Raw genomic sequence first — 21112 nt, forward strand, 5'->3', positions numbered from 1 at the left:
TAAGATTTAACAGCATTATCATAACTTTGTGCTTCATGGAGTACAGGTGTCCTCTTTGTGTTGTGATCCTGTCAGGAAGCTACTAAGAAGTAGATAGAGCAATCTGAATTAAAGAAGAGTACATGTAGATATGATGGGCCAGATGAAATTCTCTGTGGTCCAGAAGTCAATCTTTTGGCTAGAGTGCAGACAATTATTTCAGCCCTACTCTTAATTTTGAACATCCAGCCAATATTTGCCTTTTGTATAAGCCTACTACTTCTTGTTGCAGAGCTTTTCCTGTAGATGCCAACTTCTTTTAGGGGTGTGGGGTGTGGGGTATAGATTTAATAAAACAGACAGGAAATGCCTCCTCAGGCGATCCATTTTCATAAGAAAAACTGAGCTCTATTAATTAAGATCAGTGGCTAATAGCTCTTCTTGATCCATCAAGGAATTCAGTTCAAAAAATCTGAGTTGAAAAAGACTGTTGATAACCTTTCATGACTTTCTGAAATCAGTGTCACCAGAGGCCATGAGAATATGATGAAATAGTTCATGTAAATGCATGACTACGCATGCTTATATATACATATACAACATATACATATATCCATGCACACACAAATGCACACATGTGGAATTTCAAGATGTTACAAGGGTTTTTGTTAATGTTGTGTATTACAGGGGAGACAGCTCTTCACATAGCTGTGGTAAACAAAAACTTGGGCCTGGTTAAAGCTTTACTTGAGAAAGGAGCAGACGTGAATGAACCTCGTGCTACTGGATATGTTTTCAGGAGAAGAAGTGACAGTCTTTTCTATTTTGGTATGTTGGCGGTCAAATACCTTCTGTGTGAATAATCTGCAATTTGCATTGTATAGAGGAAACACTGTGGTAAGGAGGAACATTCTGTCCCTTGCACCCACCTCTTTCTGAGACAGAAAGTGCTCTTCTCTGAAACAGTAGTCCTCTCAACTATCATTCCTCTGTAAACTAAAAGTCCACATGCTTAACTTGCTTAACATGCTTAACTTGGGGTCAGGGGGGTTGCTTTGAGGGGCAAGGCTATTTGGAAAATCTATAAAAATAACAGGAATTCAGCCTATGGCACCTGATCTGGCACGGGCAGCTCTTTTTATCTGCCCATTTTCACAACTCAGTCCTCCGTTGAGGAGCATGAAGTCATCAGCCAACCAAAAGAGATCAGATATAAAGAAGGTCAGGATTGTTGTGTTGCCTTTTCAAAATAGTTTTGTAGAAAAGAGAATCTAAGAATATTTTCTCATTCCCACTTAACCAATTGATCAGCTACCCATTTGAATCTAACTGCCCAGGTCAACACTAAGGATTGTCTAAGCATTTAAAACAATAGTAACAGTGAGATTAAGTATGTTGGGTTTTTTTTCATGTCTAGGGATATATGTGTGACTAAAAAGTTTGCTCTTATTCTATTTTTTATTCTTGTTTTTGTTTCTATGAGGGGTATTGTTTATTGTTATTATCCTTATGGCTGTTTTGATTGGTTTTAACTTCAGCATGGATATTTCAATTTTTATTTATATAGCCTATAGATTGCCAAGGATTTGATGGTGGCAGAGTTGAAGTAACATTTTAAAATAAATTAATAAAAAGGCAATGATAATATTGTCCCATAAGACAAAATTAATTAATTTGTGTTAAATATCTTTAGCAAACAGAGCTTTCTCATTTAAGAGAAATGTAGCCTATTACATAAGAAGGAAAAACCCGCATCAAATAGAACAGAAGTATCTTTTCTTCTCATAGTAGTCTGTAATTCTACTATCACTGCCTATTTTTGAAAACAAACTATTCTGAAACAGCCGTCAGACTGCATTATTTCGATAGCTTTTGCAATGTTTGTATCAGGTAGTTCTGTTATTGTTCTGTTCCCACTGAAGAGACTAACGGAAAGATCTCATAATGAATTCTTGATTGAGGTAAGAGTTAGTCAGGACTAGGGAAGCAGCTACACTCCTTTCTGAAATGGCTATTGTTGGCTTTCCCCAAGGAAATATCATTAAGAAGAGGGAAGTGTGTTGAGGATCTCTTAATGGAGAATTCACGCTACCAACTCCTAGCCTGTTTAGAGGAAGCCACATTGGTTTAAACCTGATAGAAACAAAGCAGGAATTCCAATCAAGAACTAATTTGATCTGCTATGTGAACAAGAACAGGCGCTTTCATGCTTCCTGAATCTTCTTTTTCCAAAAGATGTTTTTAAAGTTGCTTATTTTGAGAGAAAATGTGATTTTAAAGGTCTATTGGAATTTGTGCATTTTTAAAAGCAAAAAAAAAAAAAAAGTTAAGTCCATAGAACAAGAACTACAAATGTAGCAGATGTAAGTTGACCTAGCAGTAAGTTGTGTGTCCATGTGCTATTACCTCTCACTTTCCCTAAGGATGTCATGTTCTTCAGTTGAATTCCACTACAATTCAGACAAATGGATCTATTTTAGCTATTAGCAAGCTGTTCCACCTCTGGTTTCCTCTAGTATTTTGATTCAGAGACTCTCTTTTTTTCCCAACAGCAGCTAAATACCCAGCCAACAGAAATCCAGATTTCCCAGTTGGCTGCAGTGGAGCTGAAGATTGGCCATGCTATGATTAGCGAGCTCCCTCATTACCTGTTTCAGACCATAATTAAGCTATACTTAATAGATCAATTTTCAAGCATTTTAGTAATGACTCCTCATTAATCTTCACTGTGAGTAAATTGTAACACTCCAGAGTGAGAGTGTGAATGAAAGGGGATATCTCCAGATTCTGCCATCCTATTCCTCCTCTGGCTGCTTATATTCCAACTAATTTCCAATTCTGTTGGGAAATGTGCATTCTCAGAGGTTATTTGGATTAGTTTAATGACAGTGGAGACTAGAGTAAAGGGAATCTTTCTTAACTGAGTGGTATAATAATAAAAAGATATTGGTACAGTGATAAGGAAATATAAATATGTTATCACAATATATATACACATATATACAGTATGTATACATAGGGTGTATGTGTGCATGTATATATTATTTTCATCTTGGATATGTTGCCCAATGATTTTTTAAGCTTAAATATTGAACAAAAATAATCTTTTTCTTTTTCTTCCTTCTTCCTTTCTTCCTTTCTTAGGGGAACACATTTTGTCATTTGCAGCATGTTCTGGGAATGAAGCCATTGTCCAGTTGCTGATTGAAAATGGCGCTAAGATTCGAGTTCAGGATTCTCTAGGTATGCCTTCCTCAAAGGCTCTACACTTACCCTAAGGGCATGCATGTGGGATGAGAAGGTGCTTTATGCAACTCTTCCCTTGTGTAAGACAAACTCCTTCTCTTATCTCCTGCCATTAATATTACACTGCAGATGTAGACAGATACTTCCAAGTCAACTGCTCTGTTACGGTGGTCCTTTCCGATCTATAGAGGGTTTGTGGGAGATTGAGGGAGCGTGTTGGCTTCAGGTTGCATTTCTTTGTCCTCCCTCCCCAAAAATATTCACATAACTGTTGCTGTTCATGGAAAATCATCATATCAGTTGCATTGGGTAAAGGCGTGAGATTGTTATAGGTATATGCTGGAAAAAAATGCAGATGATCTAAACTAGCTGTAAGAGCCAAGCTACGTGTTCCGAAGAATCACCTTGTTCAGCAATTATCACTTCAGAACGCAAGGATTTAAATACATAATGTGTTAGAAGATCCTTTTCTGTATCGTATTTGCTTTTTTATGAAGAGAGATGCTGAATATTTCATACTATAATGATACATTCTCCACTGGTTATCCAGAATGATACAAACTAGCTACTGCTAGTTTGACTGACTCTGTTGTTTAAGTAAATTGGCCTGGAATCTGTTAATTTAAACAATTAAAAAGTCTATTCCAAATCATACAGCAGCCAAAACTTTCTTGGCAAAAATATTCAATGCAGGAAACTCCATTCTTTATTTTTTAATCGTTGGACTCCTTTTCCCACTAAGCCAAAAAGAAAGAAGATTGAAGAGTCTGAACAGGGATCAATGATTTCTCGATTTCTCCTTAAGATACAGAGATGAACTTAATTTCTGTTTCTGTTTAATTCCTGATAGGTAATTCAGTCTTCCACATCTTAATCCTCCAGCCTAACAAGGCATCCGCATGTCAAATATACGATCTTCTCCTTTGCTATGACAAGAAAGGGAAGGGTCTGGGGGACCCGGATGCAGTCCTCAATTATGAGGGATTCACCCCATTTAAGCTGGCTGGGGTAGAAGGCAACACTGTGGTAAGCAAAGTGGTTTCTCTACCATTCGTTTTTATCATTTCTTGTTGGAAGTAAGTGCCCCCTTTTCAGGAAGGATTTAAAGGTGTTCAAACCCTGCAATAAAATTGTAAGACTCTAAAACAAATAAAAGCTACAAGTGATGTATATTCCATGAACATCCAGATGGTTCAGATTGTTGTCTCTTAAGTCCAGTGAGGCAGTGAGAGTTTTGTGATCTTGTCCCACTTCTGGACCCATTTTCCAGAATGTTTTGCCAATTTAAAACCTCTCTGGATGAAGGTGGGGAAGATCCCTGAGCTGACAAAATGAGTGAGAGAAATCCTGCTATATTTCCTTTGAAAGCCCTCAGCTCAGCTTGCATAATGATGATACCAAATCCTATTTCTTATCACAGCCAGTACTGCTCTTCTTGGAAGTGTATCTATAAAATCTTCTAGGGAAGACTATCAATCATCTCTTTCCTTGTAAAAATGGAGGTGGATATGTTGTGAGCTTGGCAAGGGCTCCACCAAGGAGAAAAACAACGTATTGCTGTATCTCAACCTTGATTGGCCTCTTCATGGCTCCCTTCTGGCAGGCAGTAAAACGATACTTCCCTCACCCCATACCCCATACTTCAGGAGTTAGGTTTTTAAAGGTTGATTGCTGAAAGCGCCTCTGTTTTGGAGCTCTTCAATCAAAAACTAGATCTTAATTTTCTAGAACATCACTGAAAGTGTTGAAATCCAACCTATATGCATTTTAATCAACATTTTTTCCTGACCCTTTTATTTTATTTATTCATTTATTTGATTGATATAATTCTTTTTCAAGAGCTCAGGTTGGCATCCATAGAGCTTTCTGCTCTATATTTTCCTCATTATAAAAGCCCAGTGAAAAATCAAATTGAGAGATAGTGGTTAATCAAATCTAGTGATTTGTGATTAGAATCAAACTCAGGATCTCCTTGGTTCTAATCCAGTACAATTACATCAGTCTTTCTGACCTGCTGTACTATAAAAAAATTAAATGATTTGACTTAATAAAAGAAACCCCAAATACCTGGCCAAAAAGGACCATCAGGGCAAACATTTATTTCTGAAACAAAACTAAAGGCTAGGGACCCTAACCTACTAGCTTAGGATGTTACATTAAAGCTGCATTAAATATAGGTATCAGCATAGCCTATTTGACATGCATTCTCTGGACAGGAATCTACATTTCAAGGTAAAAGTTTATACTCTGGGCTGTTCCACAAAATTAAAAAAAAAGCAAACAACACTCATTTGAGAGAAAAACACAATTTTCTTCCATATCACCCTTAGTTTAAAGAAGAGTAGAATGTGCAGAGCAGACAAACTACAGGAGACAGACAATCCTTCAAATAGTCAGGCTAGTTAAATGTAGGGAAACTTCTGTGAATCCCGCTGTGTAAGCCATATTATTGATAGTTTTATTGTATTCTCTAACTTTTGTATTAGCTTGCATTTTGATAAATTAAAAGAGAGAAGCGATATGACAGATATCGGTTGTGGGAGCAAATACCCCCTTCAACAGCAAGCGTCCAGGCTGACTGAAACTTTTCTTTTCCTCAAATTAGCTGTTCAACCACCTAATGCAAAGAAGAAAACATGTCCTATGGACTTTTGGGACTTTGACGTCTACCTTGTATGACCTTACGGAAATTGATTCATGGGGAGATGATCAGTCTCTTCTGGAACTTATTGTCACCACAAAAAAAAGAGAGGTATTATGTTGAAAGGAGGGGCTGCTGGATGTTTCTTCTCAAAGTGGCTTTTTAGTAGAGAACCAGATTTATTCAGTCAGATCAGACCATCTTTTCTGAATACAGATTCTTTTCTACAACTGATTTTTCAAAGTGTATCCATAAGAGAGTGTGGGATGCCTTCGACGTCTGCAATAGGTTAGAGATTTTGTGGCAGGTATCTGGAGAGTTTCTGACTAATGAGCTCTCATATAATAAGATCTCCAAAGAATGGAACAGCTTTCTTAAAGTCACCCTGTGATCCAAAACCCACAAAGGGTTTCAGTAAATATTAGGCAATTATCTGGTGAAGCAGTAAGCAATATTGCAGGCTGACTCTGCTCACTGCCAGGAGTTTGATCCTAACTGGCTCAAGATTGACTCAGCCTTCTACCTCTTAGAGCAGTGGCCCCCAACCTTTTTTGTGCCACGGCCTGGTATCGGCATCACAAAATGATCCGCGGCCCGGTACCAGCATCAGCACGCATGACAAGGCAAGGCGAGCCAAGCGACCGGCCAGCCAGCCGTCCCCCGCTTCTCCCCGCCACCTTCAACTCCTCCTTTGTACCTTTGTTGATGGGCTTCACTTCGGGACGGCTTCGGGACGGTCGCTCGGCTCGCCTTGCCTTGGGTGCTGAAAGAATCCTCGCGTCTTAGTTTCATTCGAAGCCCCCCCACCTTCGATGAAACTAAGGCACGAGGATTCCTTCAGGACCCAAACGCCGCTTTCCAACCGGAAAAGCTCACCCGGAAGCACTTTCTCGTCAAACAAGATGGCAGCGCCCAGCAAACCGGCGGCCTGGTAGGAAATGTTCCACGGACCGGTATCGGTCCGCGGCCCGGTGGTTGGGGACCCCTGTCTTAGAGAGTGTTATCAAGCACTATGAAGCTGAATATAAGTTTAAATGTTATTGCTATTGCTATCGTTGCCTTACATTAAGGGCACATTTGTGTTATCCTATGACATTCTTATGGTCATACTGCTTGAATATGCAATATTTAAAAGAATTGAAGGAAATAATGCAACCAACCAGCATATGAACTGGATTTGGTGGGTGTCATTTTTAGTGTATTTCAGCCCTGAACGGTCATCTGCCTTCCTCGAAGATCTCACACATCTTCAAGCTATGTTCTGCTTTTGCATCTTCATCCTTACCAACTTCATAATTGGCACCATCCATTTCCATTTTTACATACTGAAGACTTCTAGCAAGGACTCCAGTGCTCTTTCCCAATGTAATGAGAAACTGGATAATGAGAAACTGGATCTTTCAATATATTCTCCAGGAGTAACACCGTCTTTTAAAAATAATCCAACTACCCCCTTCATTTTCAGAGGTTGCTTTTGTTGTCTTTGAGAATTATTTGTTTGTAAGATTAAAAAGGCTGAACACAGGCTATTTTACATCCCTCAGGCCCGAAGAATCCTCGACCTTACTCCTGTGAATGAGCTGGTAAGCCTGAAGTGGAATAAATACGGACGGCCATATTTTTGTATTCTGGCCTTATTTTACGTCCTGTACATGATTTGCTTCACAATGTGTTGTGTCTACCGACCCCTGAAAGACCGAAGCTTCAACAAAACAAATGAAAGAGATAACACAATCTATGTTCAGAAACTTTTGCAGGTAGGTTCTTTAACACGAATCTATTAAAAATGTAAAAATCATTTACAATTTTCAATTCCAGGAGAAACCAGGGGTGGGATTCTACCAGTTTGCACCTATTCACTAGAACCGGTTGTTAACATTCTAAGCAGTTCAGAGAACTGATTGTTAGAAGAAATTACTGGCCTAATCCTGTAAGGAAGGCAGGAAGGAAACATTCTGGTGTTGCTTACAGAAACTGCCTCTCCGTTAACCCTTATTACATTCTTGGCAGGACTAGACTTCCTGTCTCAGGAACGTCTCTGGAGTTGTTTTTTTTCCTCCTTTGCTGATACTTTGCTTGTGTGGATGACCATTCAAAGTTACAATGGCACTGAAAAAAGTGACTTATGACAATTTTTCACACTTACAACTGTTGCAGCATCCCCACAGTCATGAGAGGCTAGGCAAGGAGATGTGTGCCTCGATGTGAGTGATGTTGAGTTGGTCACACCCAGCCAATAACATGACCACCAAGCCACGCCCACCAACTAAGCCATGCCCACAGAACCGGTTGTTAAAAAATTTGAATCCCACCCCTGGGAGAAACAACTTCTCCAAAGATAGTGCACAACCAGATATAACCAAGGGCTGGAGAACAATTGGCCTGGGAGGCAAAAAGTAGTGGCACTGTCCATTTAATTTAATTGGGTGGGGAAACCCCTGCAATAACAAGTTGGTGCTCTATACAGCAATTCTGTGCATATTCATTCAGAATTTCTCAGTACCCTGTGAAGTTTATTCCCACTGCAGCGTCTTGAGCTTGGCATCAGCTCAAATAATAACAGGCAAATTGGTAGTTAGAGGGAAAAGTGTGGACACTATTAGTTCAGTTGATGGATTTTCCAAACAAACGATAACAATTCAGAAGACTCCCTGAAAATTGCTCTTTAGCGAGTGTGGCAGTTAATGACTTGACTATGAGAGAACACAATTTAGGCAAAATTGAAACATGTACAGAAATATGGTAGGAGGTTTTCCATTACCCATGTGCTGCTGTTATGCTCCTGTGAGGAAGTAGAATGGCACAGCCGTTGCACTTAAGAGCTTCTTTGACTATAAACTGTGGTTGTACTAATATGTGTGCAGCCTTTATTTTCTGTGTTTATCAAATAATAGGGGATTCTCTACACGAACCATATTGTAGATTGTAATGACCTTATGCAAGGCTTCAATTCATTTAGCACTAAATTGTGGCAGTAAAGGTTGGTAGGAGATATGGGTATTCATTTATGCCTATTTCTCCCACAACAGTCTTCCCAGTCTTAAATAGAACTATAAGCAAATTCAGTCAAATGTGTGAAGACTCCTTGCAAATCTGCACATTAAATTCATGAGGCTCTTTTTCAATAGTCAGATAAACAAAGGATCCCTAAAGTTGAATAGTTGAATATTCTTAATAAACAACTGACTTCCCATAGCATAGTTTTTCATCAGTACATTGAGAGTTTCTTTCCCTTGAATTTGGCCTCTCTCTTTCTCTAAAATATCACTGTCACCTAATACACTAATTTCTGTTGTCATCTGTCACAATTTTACTTCTGAAAGGCTTAGTTTCCATTGTCATAACAGGAAACATTAGCATTTAATCTCCTGAGTATGAGGAAGTTGAAGTCTTTTTCCTTTTTTTAAAGAAAGAGAGGCAGATAGATGGACACAGCAGAGATGAAGTCAAACTTCCTTAAGTTATCAGAATGTCAGGCAGCTGGCTCACTTTGCTTGGAACTGTATTAATTCTGAAAGTTGACTACTAGTGGGATTCCCAGCTGAAAAGCACATTAGCTCACATTATTAAATAATCCTGCAGGATTCAGGTTTCTAAGTTTCCTGCTATTCACACACCCGCTTCTTCAAAACTTTAGAGTGATATGAGTGATAATCAAAGTAATTATGTAGTTTTCAGCAACTGTATCTAGAACCATTGGGTGGATTCCACTTTGCCAGTCTTGTGCTTATCCACTAACTTTTTGGGAGATGTACAGATTGTGAAGTCTCCAAGAAAAAGGCAAATTGATGAGTAGTCACTAATATTGTTTCTCTGACGTGATGATGGAGTGCAGTCCTGGATATATTCTCACTCTCCACTTTTATTGATCATCATTGCCACCTTGGTCTAAATCCATAAAACAAGGAAGTTGGATCCTTGAAATATTAATTCTTGAGGTTGTGATGCTCCTAATCAATATGGGTTTGCATTCCTTTTCAGGAGTCTTATATTACTTCTGAAGATAAGCACAGACTTGTTGGTGAGTTGATCACTGTTGTTGGAGCCATTGTGATATTGATATTGGAGGTAAGAGCAATGTTTATCCTTCTCCAATCTTTATGTGAAAAAAAAACCTTGAGTAGAAAGCAACTGAGCAGCAGAAGAAGCATTCTATAATAGGATTAGCAATATTGTTTAACATAAGTTCTTTCTAAATCCTCTGACCTCTATTTGAAGGCTGCTACAATGTACATTCTAGATCCTAACCTAGTGCAGTGCTAAGCTATAATGTAATATTGTAGGTGCTTAACTAAGAAATCCTAAAGCTTTGCCTATGCAGAAGTCACAGGCATTTTGAATCCATCGTTTTTGCATCAGGGAGGGACCCAAGAGTTCTTTTTCAAGAGACATTGGACTTTCTAGTTTTTCTTTGAAGATGTTTCGCTTCTCATCCAAGAAGTTTCCTCAGCTCTGAATAAGTGAAACATGACAGTTTAAGGTCATCTTCTTGGATGAGAAGCGAAACATCTTCAAAGAAAAACCAGAAAGTCCAGTTACCTCTTGAAAAAGTACCTTTGGGACAACCATGACATGAATGACTGAGAATCTCCATAGACATCAGGGAGTGACTTCTCCAAAATGAAGGAGAAGGTGTCAGCATGTGGTTGCAGTCCAGATAATTCATTCAGATTCTAGTATTGAAAAAAAATGTTGTATCACTGAGTTTCTTTGACTTTGGGGTTTCTTTCTTTCTTTCTTTCTTTCTTTCTTTCTTTCTTTCTTTCTTTCTTTCTTTCTTTCTTTCTTTCTTTCTTTCTTTCTTTCTTTCGTGAGAAAATGCGCCAATTGTTTTTAAGCAGAGCACACCATTGATCAATGGATTTATTCCAGATTCCAGATACCTTCAGATTTGGAATTACCAAGTACTTTGGGCAAACTATCCTTGGAGGACCTTTCCATGCCATCATGTAAGTTTATTTTTTAGTGGTTGGCTTGCTGTTAAATGTTACTGCAGAAAAAAAAAAAAACCTGCACATATTCTGTTCTTCATTGTTGTTTCTTTCTCTACAGCATTGTGTATGCCTGCATGATTCTGCTGACCATGGTGATGCGCCTCACTAGCACCAATGGAGAAGTTGTACCAATGTCTCTGGCTCTGGTGCTTGGCTGGTGCAATATTATGTACTTTGCACGAGGATTTCAGATGCTTGGGCCCTTTACCATCATGATACAAAAAGTAAGCGATTGTCTACAAAAGATGATGTTCTTAGATGAAGAAGGATATGCTGATGCACTGATTCTGGCAATATTTTTTCATCACAAATCAGAAGGTGATAGAATCATAGAATTATAGGGCTGGAAGGGGCTTTGGAAGTTTTCTAGTTCAGCCTCCTACCTAAGACAGGAGTCCTTATACCACCCTCTATGAGTATTATAAAGATTATCTATCTATCTATCTATCTATCTATCTATCTATCTATCTATCTATCTATCTATCTATCATCTATCTATCTATCTATCTATCTATCTATCTATCTATCTATCATCTCTTTAGCTATCACCAGCTTCTGATCTAAGTTTCAGTCTTCATTTAACAAGTGAGAAATATGTGAATATCTATCTTGGAATTCTCTCCCAGGCCCTCATCTGTAGATTGTGTTTAGGTTTATCCCAGCTCTCGCCAGCTTAATCTGTCATCCTCTATTCAACAGTAAGGAAAAATAGGACTCTTCTCTCCATATCTTTGCAGCTATTCTTTGGATCTAGCAAGGAGAGTGAGATGTACTGATATTTTTCATATATTCAAATATTTCTGAATTTCTAACTGGAACAGTTATATGAAATACCAATCACTTCTAATATCATTAATTGTACAGCTTCCCTTTAAAAAACTTCCTGAAACTAACTTTCTCCTTTAAGTAAGCTTTCTCTCACTCAGTATTCAGTCTATCATCTACTGTCAATCATTCATTCATTTCTCTTCTATTGCAAAGGAGGATGCATTTCCGTCTTCAAGGAAGCTCTCCACTTCTTGGAATCTTGACTGTTCTGCAATTCTCTCTCCCACTGCTCCCCATCCTTTTAGAATGGGAGTAGAAAGGAGATAGCAGAGGTAAAGGGACTTCATAGTTTTGAATATTCTAGGGCCCTTTCAGAAGTTTGTGTTTGTCTATGTTGAATACTTAAAGGGCACAGTTCATTTTCATTGTGAATTTAGATTGCTTGGCTGTTTTCTTTCTACCCTGATTGGTAATAAATTCAAGACAGACAGAAGCAAATATTGAGCAGCTGGAGTTCAGTAGTTCAGTAGAAAAGTGCAGTAAAATAAATGTTACAGTAATGGCCACCAGCCTAAATGGCACTGAAAAAGAATTTGATAAATACTTTGACAAGGTAAAGGGAACGAAAAGCTGTTCAAATCTGCTAACCATAATGGCTTTATAAAATCCTAATACAAATAAAAGAGGCAAATGTGTGAACTGTTTCCATCTTCATATGCTTTCCTGTAGCAACTTGAAACAGGAGCAATCCATAAAATGAGAATATACCAGAAAAGTCCTGCAAGCAAAAAGATAGAACCGAGGCAGACAAAACTCAGCAGAGATACAGATTGAGTGAAAATTTCTGAAAATTTGTATTGAAGAACAGCTGGGATTTGATTGACGGAAAATGTCAAAATTGTCTAAAACAAATAATTAAAATGCCACAGTGAAGATAATCCTGTTTCCTCATTCCATTACTGAACTTCCATATATCAGGGCTATTTTATAGGGCTTCAGTTTCACTACTAAACATGTTCATGTTGAAATGGCTGTTTCCAAAATTCTGATTTCTAAACTAAGGTTTGAGGTCAGGATGACCTTTTCCTGGGACCCTTCAGATGGGTTAGATTTCAGCAGCCACAATTCCTAAGTAGCATGGCCTTTAGAAGCAAATAGATACGGATCCCTTGAAGTTGGAATGGGACTGGAATGATACAGTTTAATCCAGAGCATCTTGATCTTGATCTAGAATGCTGTTCCTTGGGTATAGTTTTGTGAGAGGGAAAAGCTGCTTAGTCACTGTATGTTTTTTTCCCTAGATGATATTTGGAGACCTCCTCCGTTTCTGCTGGCTCATGGCCGTGGTCATCCTTGGGTTTGCATCTGGTAGGTGACATATTCTAGACCACATTCTTGTGAGCTTGACTTACAAAGCAAAGTGTAGCACTTCAGAATGGGAATATTAAAAAAATTCCTTCCTCTTGGCTATAGGATATCTTCTGTTGTTGCCATATCTTTGACTTTTCCTTTTGTTTTTATGCTATCAACTAATAATAATATGAAGTTTATATATAAATAGTATAATGTCATCTTGAAATTAATAGTTATTATAATAATGGAAAAAAGAGGGAGCCTCTCACCATTTTATATTGGATTGCAATATGTTTATCTGATTGGGTTCTATATTCTGTAAAAATTTCCTAAGGCTGGAACTGGTTCCTTGCTATGCTGTGAAAATATTTTCTTCTTGCAGTCTCTATCTTCTTTTTCTCTGTGTTGTCAGATAATAAACTATTTAATTTATTGCTTAAGGTGATAGCTTCATGAGTCTGATAAAATAAGTTATGATTAATGGAAGTGAATGGCAGAGTAATTGATTAGACATCAACCTGCCATAAGACTCATAGATTTTACTGCAACAGATTACCATTGCCTATCTTAAGCTGGCTGGATATTTAACCTTTCTTGTGCCGCTTATCCTAATGTATCAATTCACAAAATGGAATCTAAAGTGTTTTTGCATTTTTGTCACCTAATTCAGTGCCACAAAGATATGTGGTATTTCATAAAACTGTAATACTAGGAATCCCTCAATGTCATTTTTAATTTTTTTAAGAATATAAAAATTTACAAATTTCAATAAGTTTATACATTTTAATAATTACATGTTCTTTTATACACAGTTCTATCTCAATCTTAGAATGTTTAAAACCATACAGTTTTTCAAAGTATTTTTTTTTCAATATTTCTAGTAATTGCAAATAGGAGGAAAGTTGACCATTATAAACCTTTGCTACCAGTTATTCTCTTGATTTTATTCTGAATGTTCTTTGACAAAATTCTGTTTTTTCACAATAAGTGAACCATTTGTTTTTCCCCTATCATTTCCTCCTGTAATGTCCTTCTTTTGCTGAACGCCACAAGGGTATTTTGGGGCACAACCTGGGTTTGTATCTATGTTCTTAAATGTAGCATGTCTAGCATAATGGTTTTTTAAAATCCAAATTGACCTTGATTTTGTCCATGCCACTCAAATCTCAAGTCATGTTCTCTTAACTTTAAAAGTCTTCTATTTCTCAAAAAAAACAAAAACCCATCTATTCTTTCATCCAAACCAAATAGCAAGCTCTAAAACACAGTTTCAAATCTGATAAACATGGCCCTCCTCTTTCCTTTGTGTCTTGTAGCACCTTATATTTAACTTGTATTTTTCCTCTGCCACATAAATTTAAATATTCCTTTTGCCACTTTTTAAATGGTTCATCTGTCAAAAGAGTTTTTGAATGAAACAAAAAGTATCATTCTAGGTAGAATATTCATTTTTTGTTGCATACATTCTCCCCAGGAATGACAATTGTAATTTCTCCCATTGTAGAATAACTTTTAAGTTAATTTCAAAAGCTATGTTGAAATAACATAGTTCATATTTGACATGTTACCCAAATATTAACCTACTTCTCAGAGTTAAAACCTGTTCATCAATTTTGTTTGAGCTTCTATTTTATTTTTCATTAACATGTTCAGTTTTTTAAATTAATCTTAAAATCTGTCAATGCACCAATTTTTTTTAAAATGTACCCAATAATAGTTCAATTTTCTTTAAAGCATCTTCCAGAAGCAATACCAAGTCATCTGAAAAATTCTTTACTTACAAGTTTCTTTTTTTAAAACATTTATTCTCAAAATCTTCACATCTTTTCTTATCTCGGTTCCTTATTTCCTTATTCAATATTTCTAGAACTAAAATAAACAAGAGAGGGAAGAGTGGGCATCCCTGCCTTGTTCATTTTTGTACTTTACATGACTTTTTTTTCTTTTGTTAGATTTTCATCAACAACGATTATTTGTACTTTCTATGAAGTATAGATCTATCTTATCCATTTTATAAAGGACTTTCTAAAATTTGTATCTTCCAGATACTTAGATAAGGAAGCTCAGGTCAAATTGTCAAAAGCCTTTTCAGCTTGTTTTGCATTATGTTGCCCAAGAATCCCAAAATGCCCGGTGCATTGATCTTTAATTGCCTTTTAGATAAAACCTGACATTGATCCTCATGAATACATTTTTGCAAAATTATTTCCACTCTATCAGTCCATCTTTATGAACAACTTATAGCTATTGCCCTATGATTTCTTGTTAAAGCCAAATCTTCTCCCTCTTAATGTGACATATTGACCTCTTTCTAATTATTTGGCATTTTTCTTCCTCCTTCTTCAGACTTTTCTTTTGTATTTTTTTCACTTTTCCCTTAAAAATTGACAGCACTTTTTTTTTCTCCTCAATTTTTCTCCAATCAAATTATTACTATACTAATTTTTAAAGACCATTCTAGCATTCTAGATCTGGATATATGTAGATTTGATTATTATCCTCAATCGTACATCATGCACAATAGAATACATACATGAACAAATTTAAAAGCCACATGTTGTTCTATGAATTGAATTAATTGTGTTTTGTAAAAGACTGTAAAAGTTCATCCTCAAAACTTTTATAATAAGAGCCTGATAATGCATCTGGTTTAGGCCCTTTTCTTAGTTTAATCATTTTTGTAGCCTCAGAAACTTCCCTTATTACTATAGGTCAATTCATAATCTTGTGTCTATTCCTCTGTAATCATCAGTAAATTTTGTTTCCTTAGATATTCATCTATTTTCTCTAGAGAGATGTCACTTCTTTTATGCAAATTAAAATAATATTGATGAAATACTTTTGTATGGCCGCATTGACCATTCATACCTCTTGTAATTTAAATATCATTTTCTTTTTGTAATTTATATGCTAACCACTGCTTTATTTGCAAACACATTTTTATTTTTTTGCATAATTCATTTTTATTTCCTTTTCTCTTACTGTTTACATAGATAATTGTTGTTGTAGAAGCTTAATTTGCTGAGAAACATTTATCTTCTCTGGAGAATTCTTTAATTCTTCTTTTCTCTTTATCTCATCTAAAATAATGTGTATTTTATCTTGACTTTTCTTTTTAAGTTTGTTATTATATCGTATAAAATGACCTCTAATAAACACTTTGTGAGAACCTGTTTAGGCAGCAGCTAGAAACTGGGAGTTGTCCTGCTTTAGACTCAAAGCTGGGTGACCCTGGGCCTGTCACTTTCTTTCAGCCCTAGGAAGGGGATAATGGCCAAACCATTTCTGAAAATACTGTGCCAAGAAAACTGCATGCACTTGTCCAGGAAGTCCCCAAGTTTGAACACAATTGAACAGAAGAAACAATAAAAATAAATGCTTTATTCACATACCAAACCATTGTTAAATCAATCATTTCCAGGTACCCCTGATGCTTACCACATGTTACAACCTTACAATATAAGCATTCTCTGTGTTAAAATTTCTAAAAGCCTTCCTCTTCATCAGATTGAGAAAACCAGTGCATATAAAAATGATTTGAAGAGTGAACAAATGGTGTCTCTCTGTCTCATTAGCAGCATTTCCAAGTGTTACCCCTTCTTCCTGTTATTCTCAAGAAATTAATTGTTGTAAAAAGAAACCAGTGAGAATTGTCATTGGTTCAGTCTGGAAAAGATTATCTGACTGTTTGTCTACTATCTAGCTATATCTATCACAGTTATATCATGCACTCTTGACAGTCTAGTCCAATCAATCCAGTCCAGTCCATGCAATGGGAGAATAACAACGAAGGCCGACTGAACAATGCAGCTACACAATGATATTGAGAGCAGACAAAAATTCACACATGGCAAACGTTCAACAAGGGAACATCTTCTAATTAGAAACTGAACTCATGACCTTTTGTTTTCTTTGGCAGCATTTTACATCATCTTCCAAACAGAGGACCCCGACGAACTGGGCCATTTTTATAGCTATCCCATGGCACTCTACAGCACATTTCAGCTGTTTCTCACCATCATTGATGGACCTGCCAACTATGAGGTGGACTTGCCTTTTATGTACGGCATCACTTATTCTGCTTTTGCTATTATCGCGGCCCTTCTTATGCTCAACCTTCTTATTGCCATGATGGGGGATACTCACTGGCGTGTGGCCCATGAACGGGATGAACTTTGGAGAGCACAGGTGAGGGACGGCATTTTTACCTATTAACTGATTGTACATGATGGAGCAGACTGGGGAGGAGACCTGAATAGATTATTCTCTTTAGGTTAATTTCTGTCTAATGAAAGCAAGTAGAAAAGAAGTTCAGGAAACAGTGCTTGTGTCCATTTAACAAAAATCTGCACCAAGGGGGAATCTTCTCATGATAATATTGAAATGAAAGTGTGTTCAGTATCCTTTCTGAATTAGATTTGGAATTACATTGTGATTCCAGGATCCCAAACAGATCAGTGACTCTTTTCAACTGTATGTTTATTATTGGGAAAACAGCATTTCAATAATCATACCTGTTTTAAGTGTATATACCGTATATACTCGAGTATAAGTCGACCCGAATATAAGCCGAGGCACCTAATTTTACACAAAAAAACTGGGAAAACTTATTGACTCGAGTATAAGCCGAGGGTGGGAAATGCAGCAGCTACTGGTAAATTTCAAAAATAAAAATAATTAATTTGGGAAACGATCTCACTATCATGAAAGGTTTAATTGATTCACTAACCCAAAAGAAGAAGATGATGATGACAGCGGAGGCAGGAGTCACTCTTCCCCTCCCTCGGAGGCCCCCTGAGTCAGGAGTCACTACCGCCAGTGCGGCCCCAGTCCGTCGCTGGGAAGGGAAAGGCAAAGCGCTTTTGCCTTTCCCTTCCCGGCTGGGGCTGTTGGGAGTCGCTGCCGCCGGAGCGCCCCAGTCCGCTGCCTGGGAAGGGAAAGGCAAAACGCTTTTGCCTTTCCCTTCCCGGCTGGGCTGTTGGGAGTCGCTGCCGCCGGAGGCCGCGACTCCACACCATTTTTTTTCAGAGGGATCTGACTCGAGTATAAGCCGAGGGGATTTTTTCAGCACAAAAATGGGCTGAAAAACTAGGCTTATACTCGAGTATATACAGTAATTGAATGGGGGGAGTAAAACTTGGTTTTTTAAAAGATAAATATGTGCTTTCCAGATTTGTTCACTCATACACATGTACGTATTTTATGCATTATGCATACCTGCAGATAAGAATCATATCTACATAAATCCAGACCAATGGATGCTGGGATAGTTTAAAAAAATTAGTACAGCAATAATCGGATCAGAGAAAAATTGAGGAGAAAAAAAAGTCCTGTCAACTTTTAAGCGAAATGTGAAAAAAAATTGCCAAAGCAAGGAGGAAGAATGAATAAAGAAAATCTATTCTGAGCCTGCTTGTCCCCATCAGAGTGGACCATATTTAGATCATTTCCTAAATTTGTAGCTATGGGATATGCTGCAATTCATGAAAGTACGTTGCATATTGGCACTAAGAGACTCCAAAACCTGCTTTAGGAATATTACCCAAAGTTATATGGACATTTGAGTGTTATGTAGAAGTTAAGGGCAACAAAGAACCCCATAAACTTCTGCAGGATAAATAAACAATGAAAAGCTACATGGAATCCTTTCCACGTAGAGTTCTGGAAGCATCAGGACTGGATGAACAATGTCTCCAAATATTGTTTAATATGGCCATCAAATATTCATACTCCTCCAGAGCAATGATGGTATTCAAATTTTTTACTACTGGTTCTGTGGGCGTGGCTTAGTGGGCATGGTGTGGCTTGGTGGGTGTGGCAGGGGAAGAATACTGCAAAATCTCCATTCCCGCACCACTCCAGAGGAAGGATACTATAAAATCCCCATTCTCTCCCCACCCCACTAACCTGCTTTCCAGCTCTGTTCTCCTATGAGGGCAACAAAAGAAGACCCAGCCGATCATCTGGGACTCAGGCGGCAGAGAATAGATGGGGGCGGGGCCAGTCAGTGATGGTACTCCGAACTACTCAAAATGTCCTCTATCGGTTCTCCAGAACTACTCAAAATTTCCTCTACCGGTTCTCCAGAACTGGTCAGAACCAGCTGAATAACACCTCTGCTCCATAGGATTTACAAAATGGAAAATCATGTTATTCTTTAGTCTGTGTTACATTCTTCAACTATTGCAAAAGAGGAAGGTTCCAGATATGATAGTAGTGGAGTCATTTGACTTAATTAAAACATTTTGATTACCCAATTTTTAAAATTGTGTGTTTCAGGTTGTTTCCACTACCATTATGCTAGAGCGCAAACTCCCACAATGTCTCTGGCCTCGCTTAGGCATCTGTGGAAAGGAATATGGGCTAGGTAACCAGAGATATCTGAGGTAAGTTTCATAATCAGTAATTTGTGTACATCTTCTATGATAAAAAGGAGATTATGTGTGTGGATTAGTTACTATTTAAACTAATGTCTATTTACTTAACGAACCCATAGCATCAATAAATTGATATTTAGGATATATGGGAAAGCGTAAACACAGCACAAATAGATGGACAAGTGGCAGAATTAAGAAGCAAGACAGATGATAGAACTACAAAAGCTACAGAAATAGTCATCAAAAGCTGGACCTAGGAATGAACAGTCTCAATACCAGCTTTCTGTCCCAACAAAACAAGTGATAAATACTAACACTTCTCTTAATATGTGGGTTTACCATTGTCATTGTCTGTGTGTAGACAATGGCAATGATGTTGATAATGATTGATGATAGATAGATAGGATAAATGAGAGAGGGGGCAGGTAGACAGACAGACAGACTGATACATATGATTATGATCATGACATTAAAGTACTTATTCCCTGTTCCTCTCCTCCCCGTTGTAATTATTGCAAAGATATATTCATGGGAAAAGGTTTATGTTTTCAGGACAGGATCTAAACTGGAGCTCTTATATTTTCAAATGCAGAAGTTGCTCAAATGAGCATAAAGCCATAAACATGGCATAAAGGTTGCCAGATTTACAACGCACACAGCACATGTCACAGTAAGACACTTGATAGGATGTGTGATGACTGTATCTCTGCTATTCCATATTGTTTTAGCTCAAATCGATCAAAAATATTTAGGCTGCAAATCCCAGAGCCAAACAGCAGTTGGAGCATCAATAGAACATAGGATATTAAAAACTGTTTTAACTACATTGCAATGTTTATATTTATCACAACAAATCTCTTAGCATACTAAAATTACCACTTTTCAGCATTTTTATAATTAGAAGCCTCCTTTTCTTTCCTTTTCTTCTTGGACACTAACATTTATAGTATTTATTTTAATTCCATTGTTCAAAGTATGTCTAATATTCCCATGAAATCCCTAAACTACCCCTTCCAATATTCTCTCATTTTAGATTGATCCCAAATGATCTCATCACATTTATTCTTAATTCTACTCATTCTTCTAGAGGTGTCTTATTCAGTCCTTTTCTCTCACTTCCAAAACAATTTTCTATTCCCATTATCTTTCTCATTTTTTAAATGCCTTTACATTTTAACCACTTCTTGCTCTCTTTGACTGGATTCTTTTCTCTATCAGTACATTATACAGTATATAATGGTCACTCCTGGTCACTTCCTGTCTTGCAACGCACTCTACATGGGGCTGTCCTTGAAGAGCATCCGGAAGCTCCAGTTGGTGCAAAAGGCAACACCCCGCATGGTTTTATGCAGACCCCGGTGTGCACATGTATCACCTCTCCTGCAGGAGCTGCATTGGCTGCCAATTTGCTTCCGGGTGCAATTCAAGGTGCTGTTTGCCACCTTTAAAGCTCTTCATGGCTTGGGTCCGGGTTATCTGTGGAAACATCTCTTGCCAGTGACTTCTACCCAACCCATTAGAGCAAGGAGACAGGGAATGTTGTGGGTCCCACCCCTGAGGGAGATACACCTGGTGGGACCTAGAAGAAGGGCCTTCTCTGTGGTGGCTCCATCTCTCTGGAACATCATTCCCCCAGAGATTAGAATGGCCCCCTCGTTAATACTATTCTGAAAGGCACTGAAGACCTGGTTTTGCCAGCGGGCCTGGGGAACCCAGAGAGGGATGGAACCCATCAAATGGCTAGTGTGACCCGC

At 37.7% G+C, this 21112-nt stretch overlaps 1 protein-coding gene across 1 annotated transcript in view; it reads left to right on the forward strand.

Moving 5' to 3' along the window:
• LOC113425237 (transient receptor potential cation channel subfamily V member 6-like) overlaps positions 1 to 21112 on the forward strand; it is an 89251-nt gene that overhangs the window by 56166 nt on the left and 11973 nt on the right. Inside the window, exons 4-14 of the mRNA XM_087957333.1 lie at positions 667 to 807; positions 3124 to 3222; positions 4076 to 4251; positions 5831 to 5977; positions 7411 to 7623; positions 9848 to 9934; positions 10739 to 10815; positions 10919 to 11084; positions 12930 to 12996; positions 16901 to 17169; positions 19261 to 19367. Of these exons, the coding sequence (XP_087813459.1) occupies positions 667 to 807; positions 3124 to 3222; positions 4076 to 4251; positions 5831 to 5977; positions 7411 to 7623; positions 9848 to 9934; positions 10739 to 10815; positions 10919 to 11084; positions 12930 to 12996; positions 16901 to 17169; positions 19261 to 19367 (1549 nt within the window). The remainder of the gene's footprint in view (positions 1 to 666; positions 808 to 3123; positions 3223 to 4075; positions 4252 to 5830; positions 5978 to 7410; positions 7624 to 9847; positions 9935 to 10738; positions 10816 to 10918; positions 11085 to 12929; positions 12997 to 16900; positions 17170 to 19260; positions 19368 to 21112) is intronic.

The sequence above is a fragment of the Notechis scutatus genome, chromosome 2 (genome assembly GCF_049901735.1).
Source record: "Notechis scutatus isolate UNSWTSFEM ecotype Mainland chromosome 2, rNotScu1.2, whole genome shotgun sequence".
NCBI classification, from domain to species: Eukaryota; Metazoa; Chordata; class Lepidosauria; order Squamata; family Elapidae; genus Notechis; species Notechis scutatus.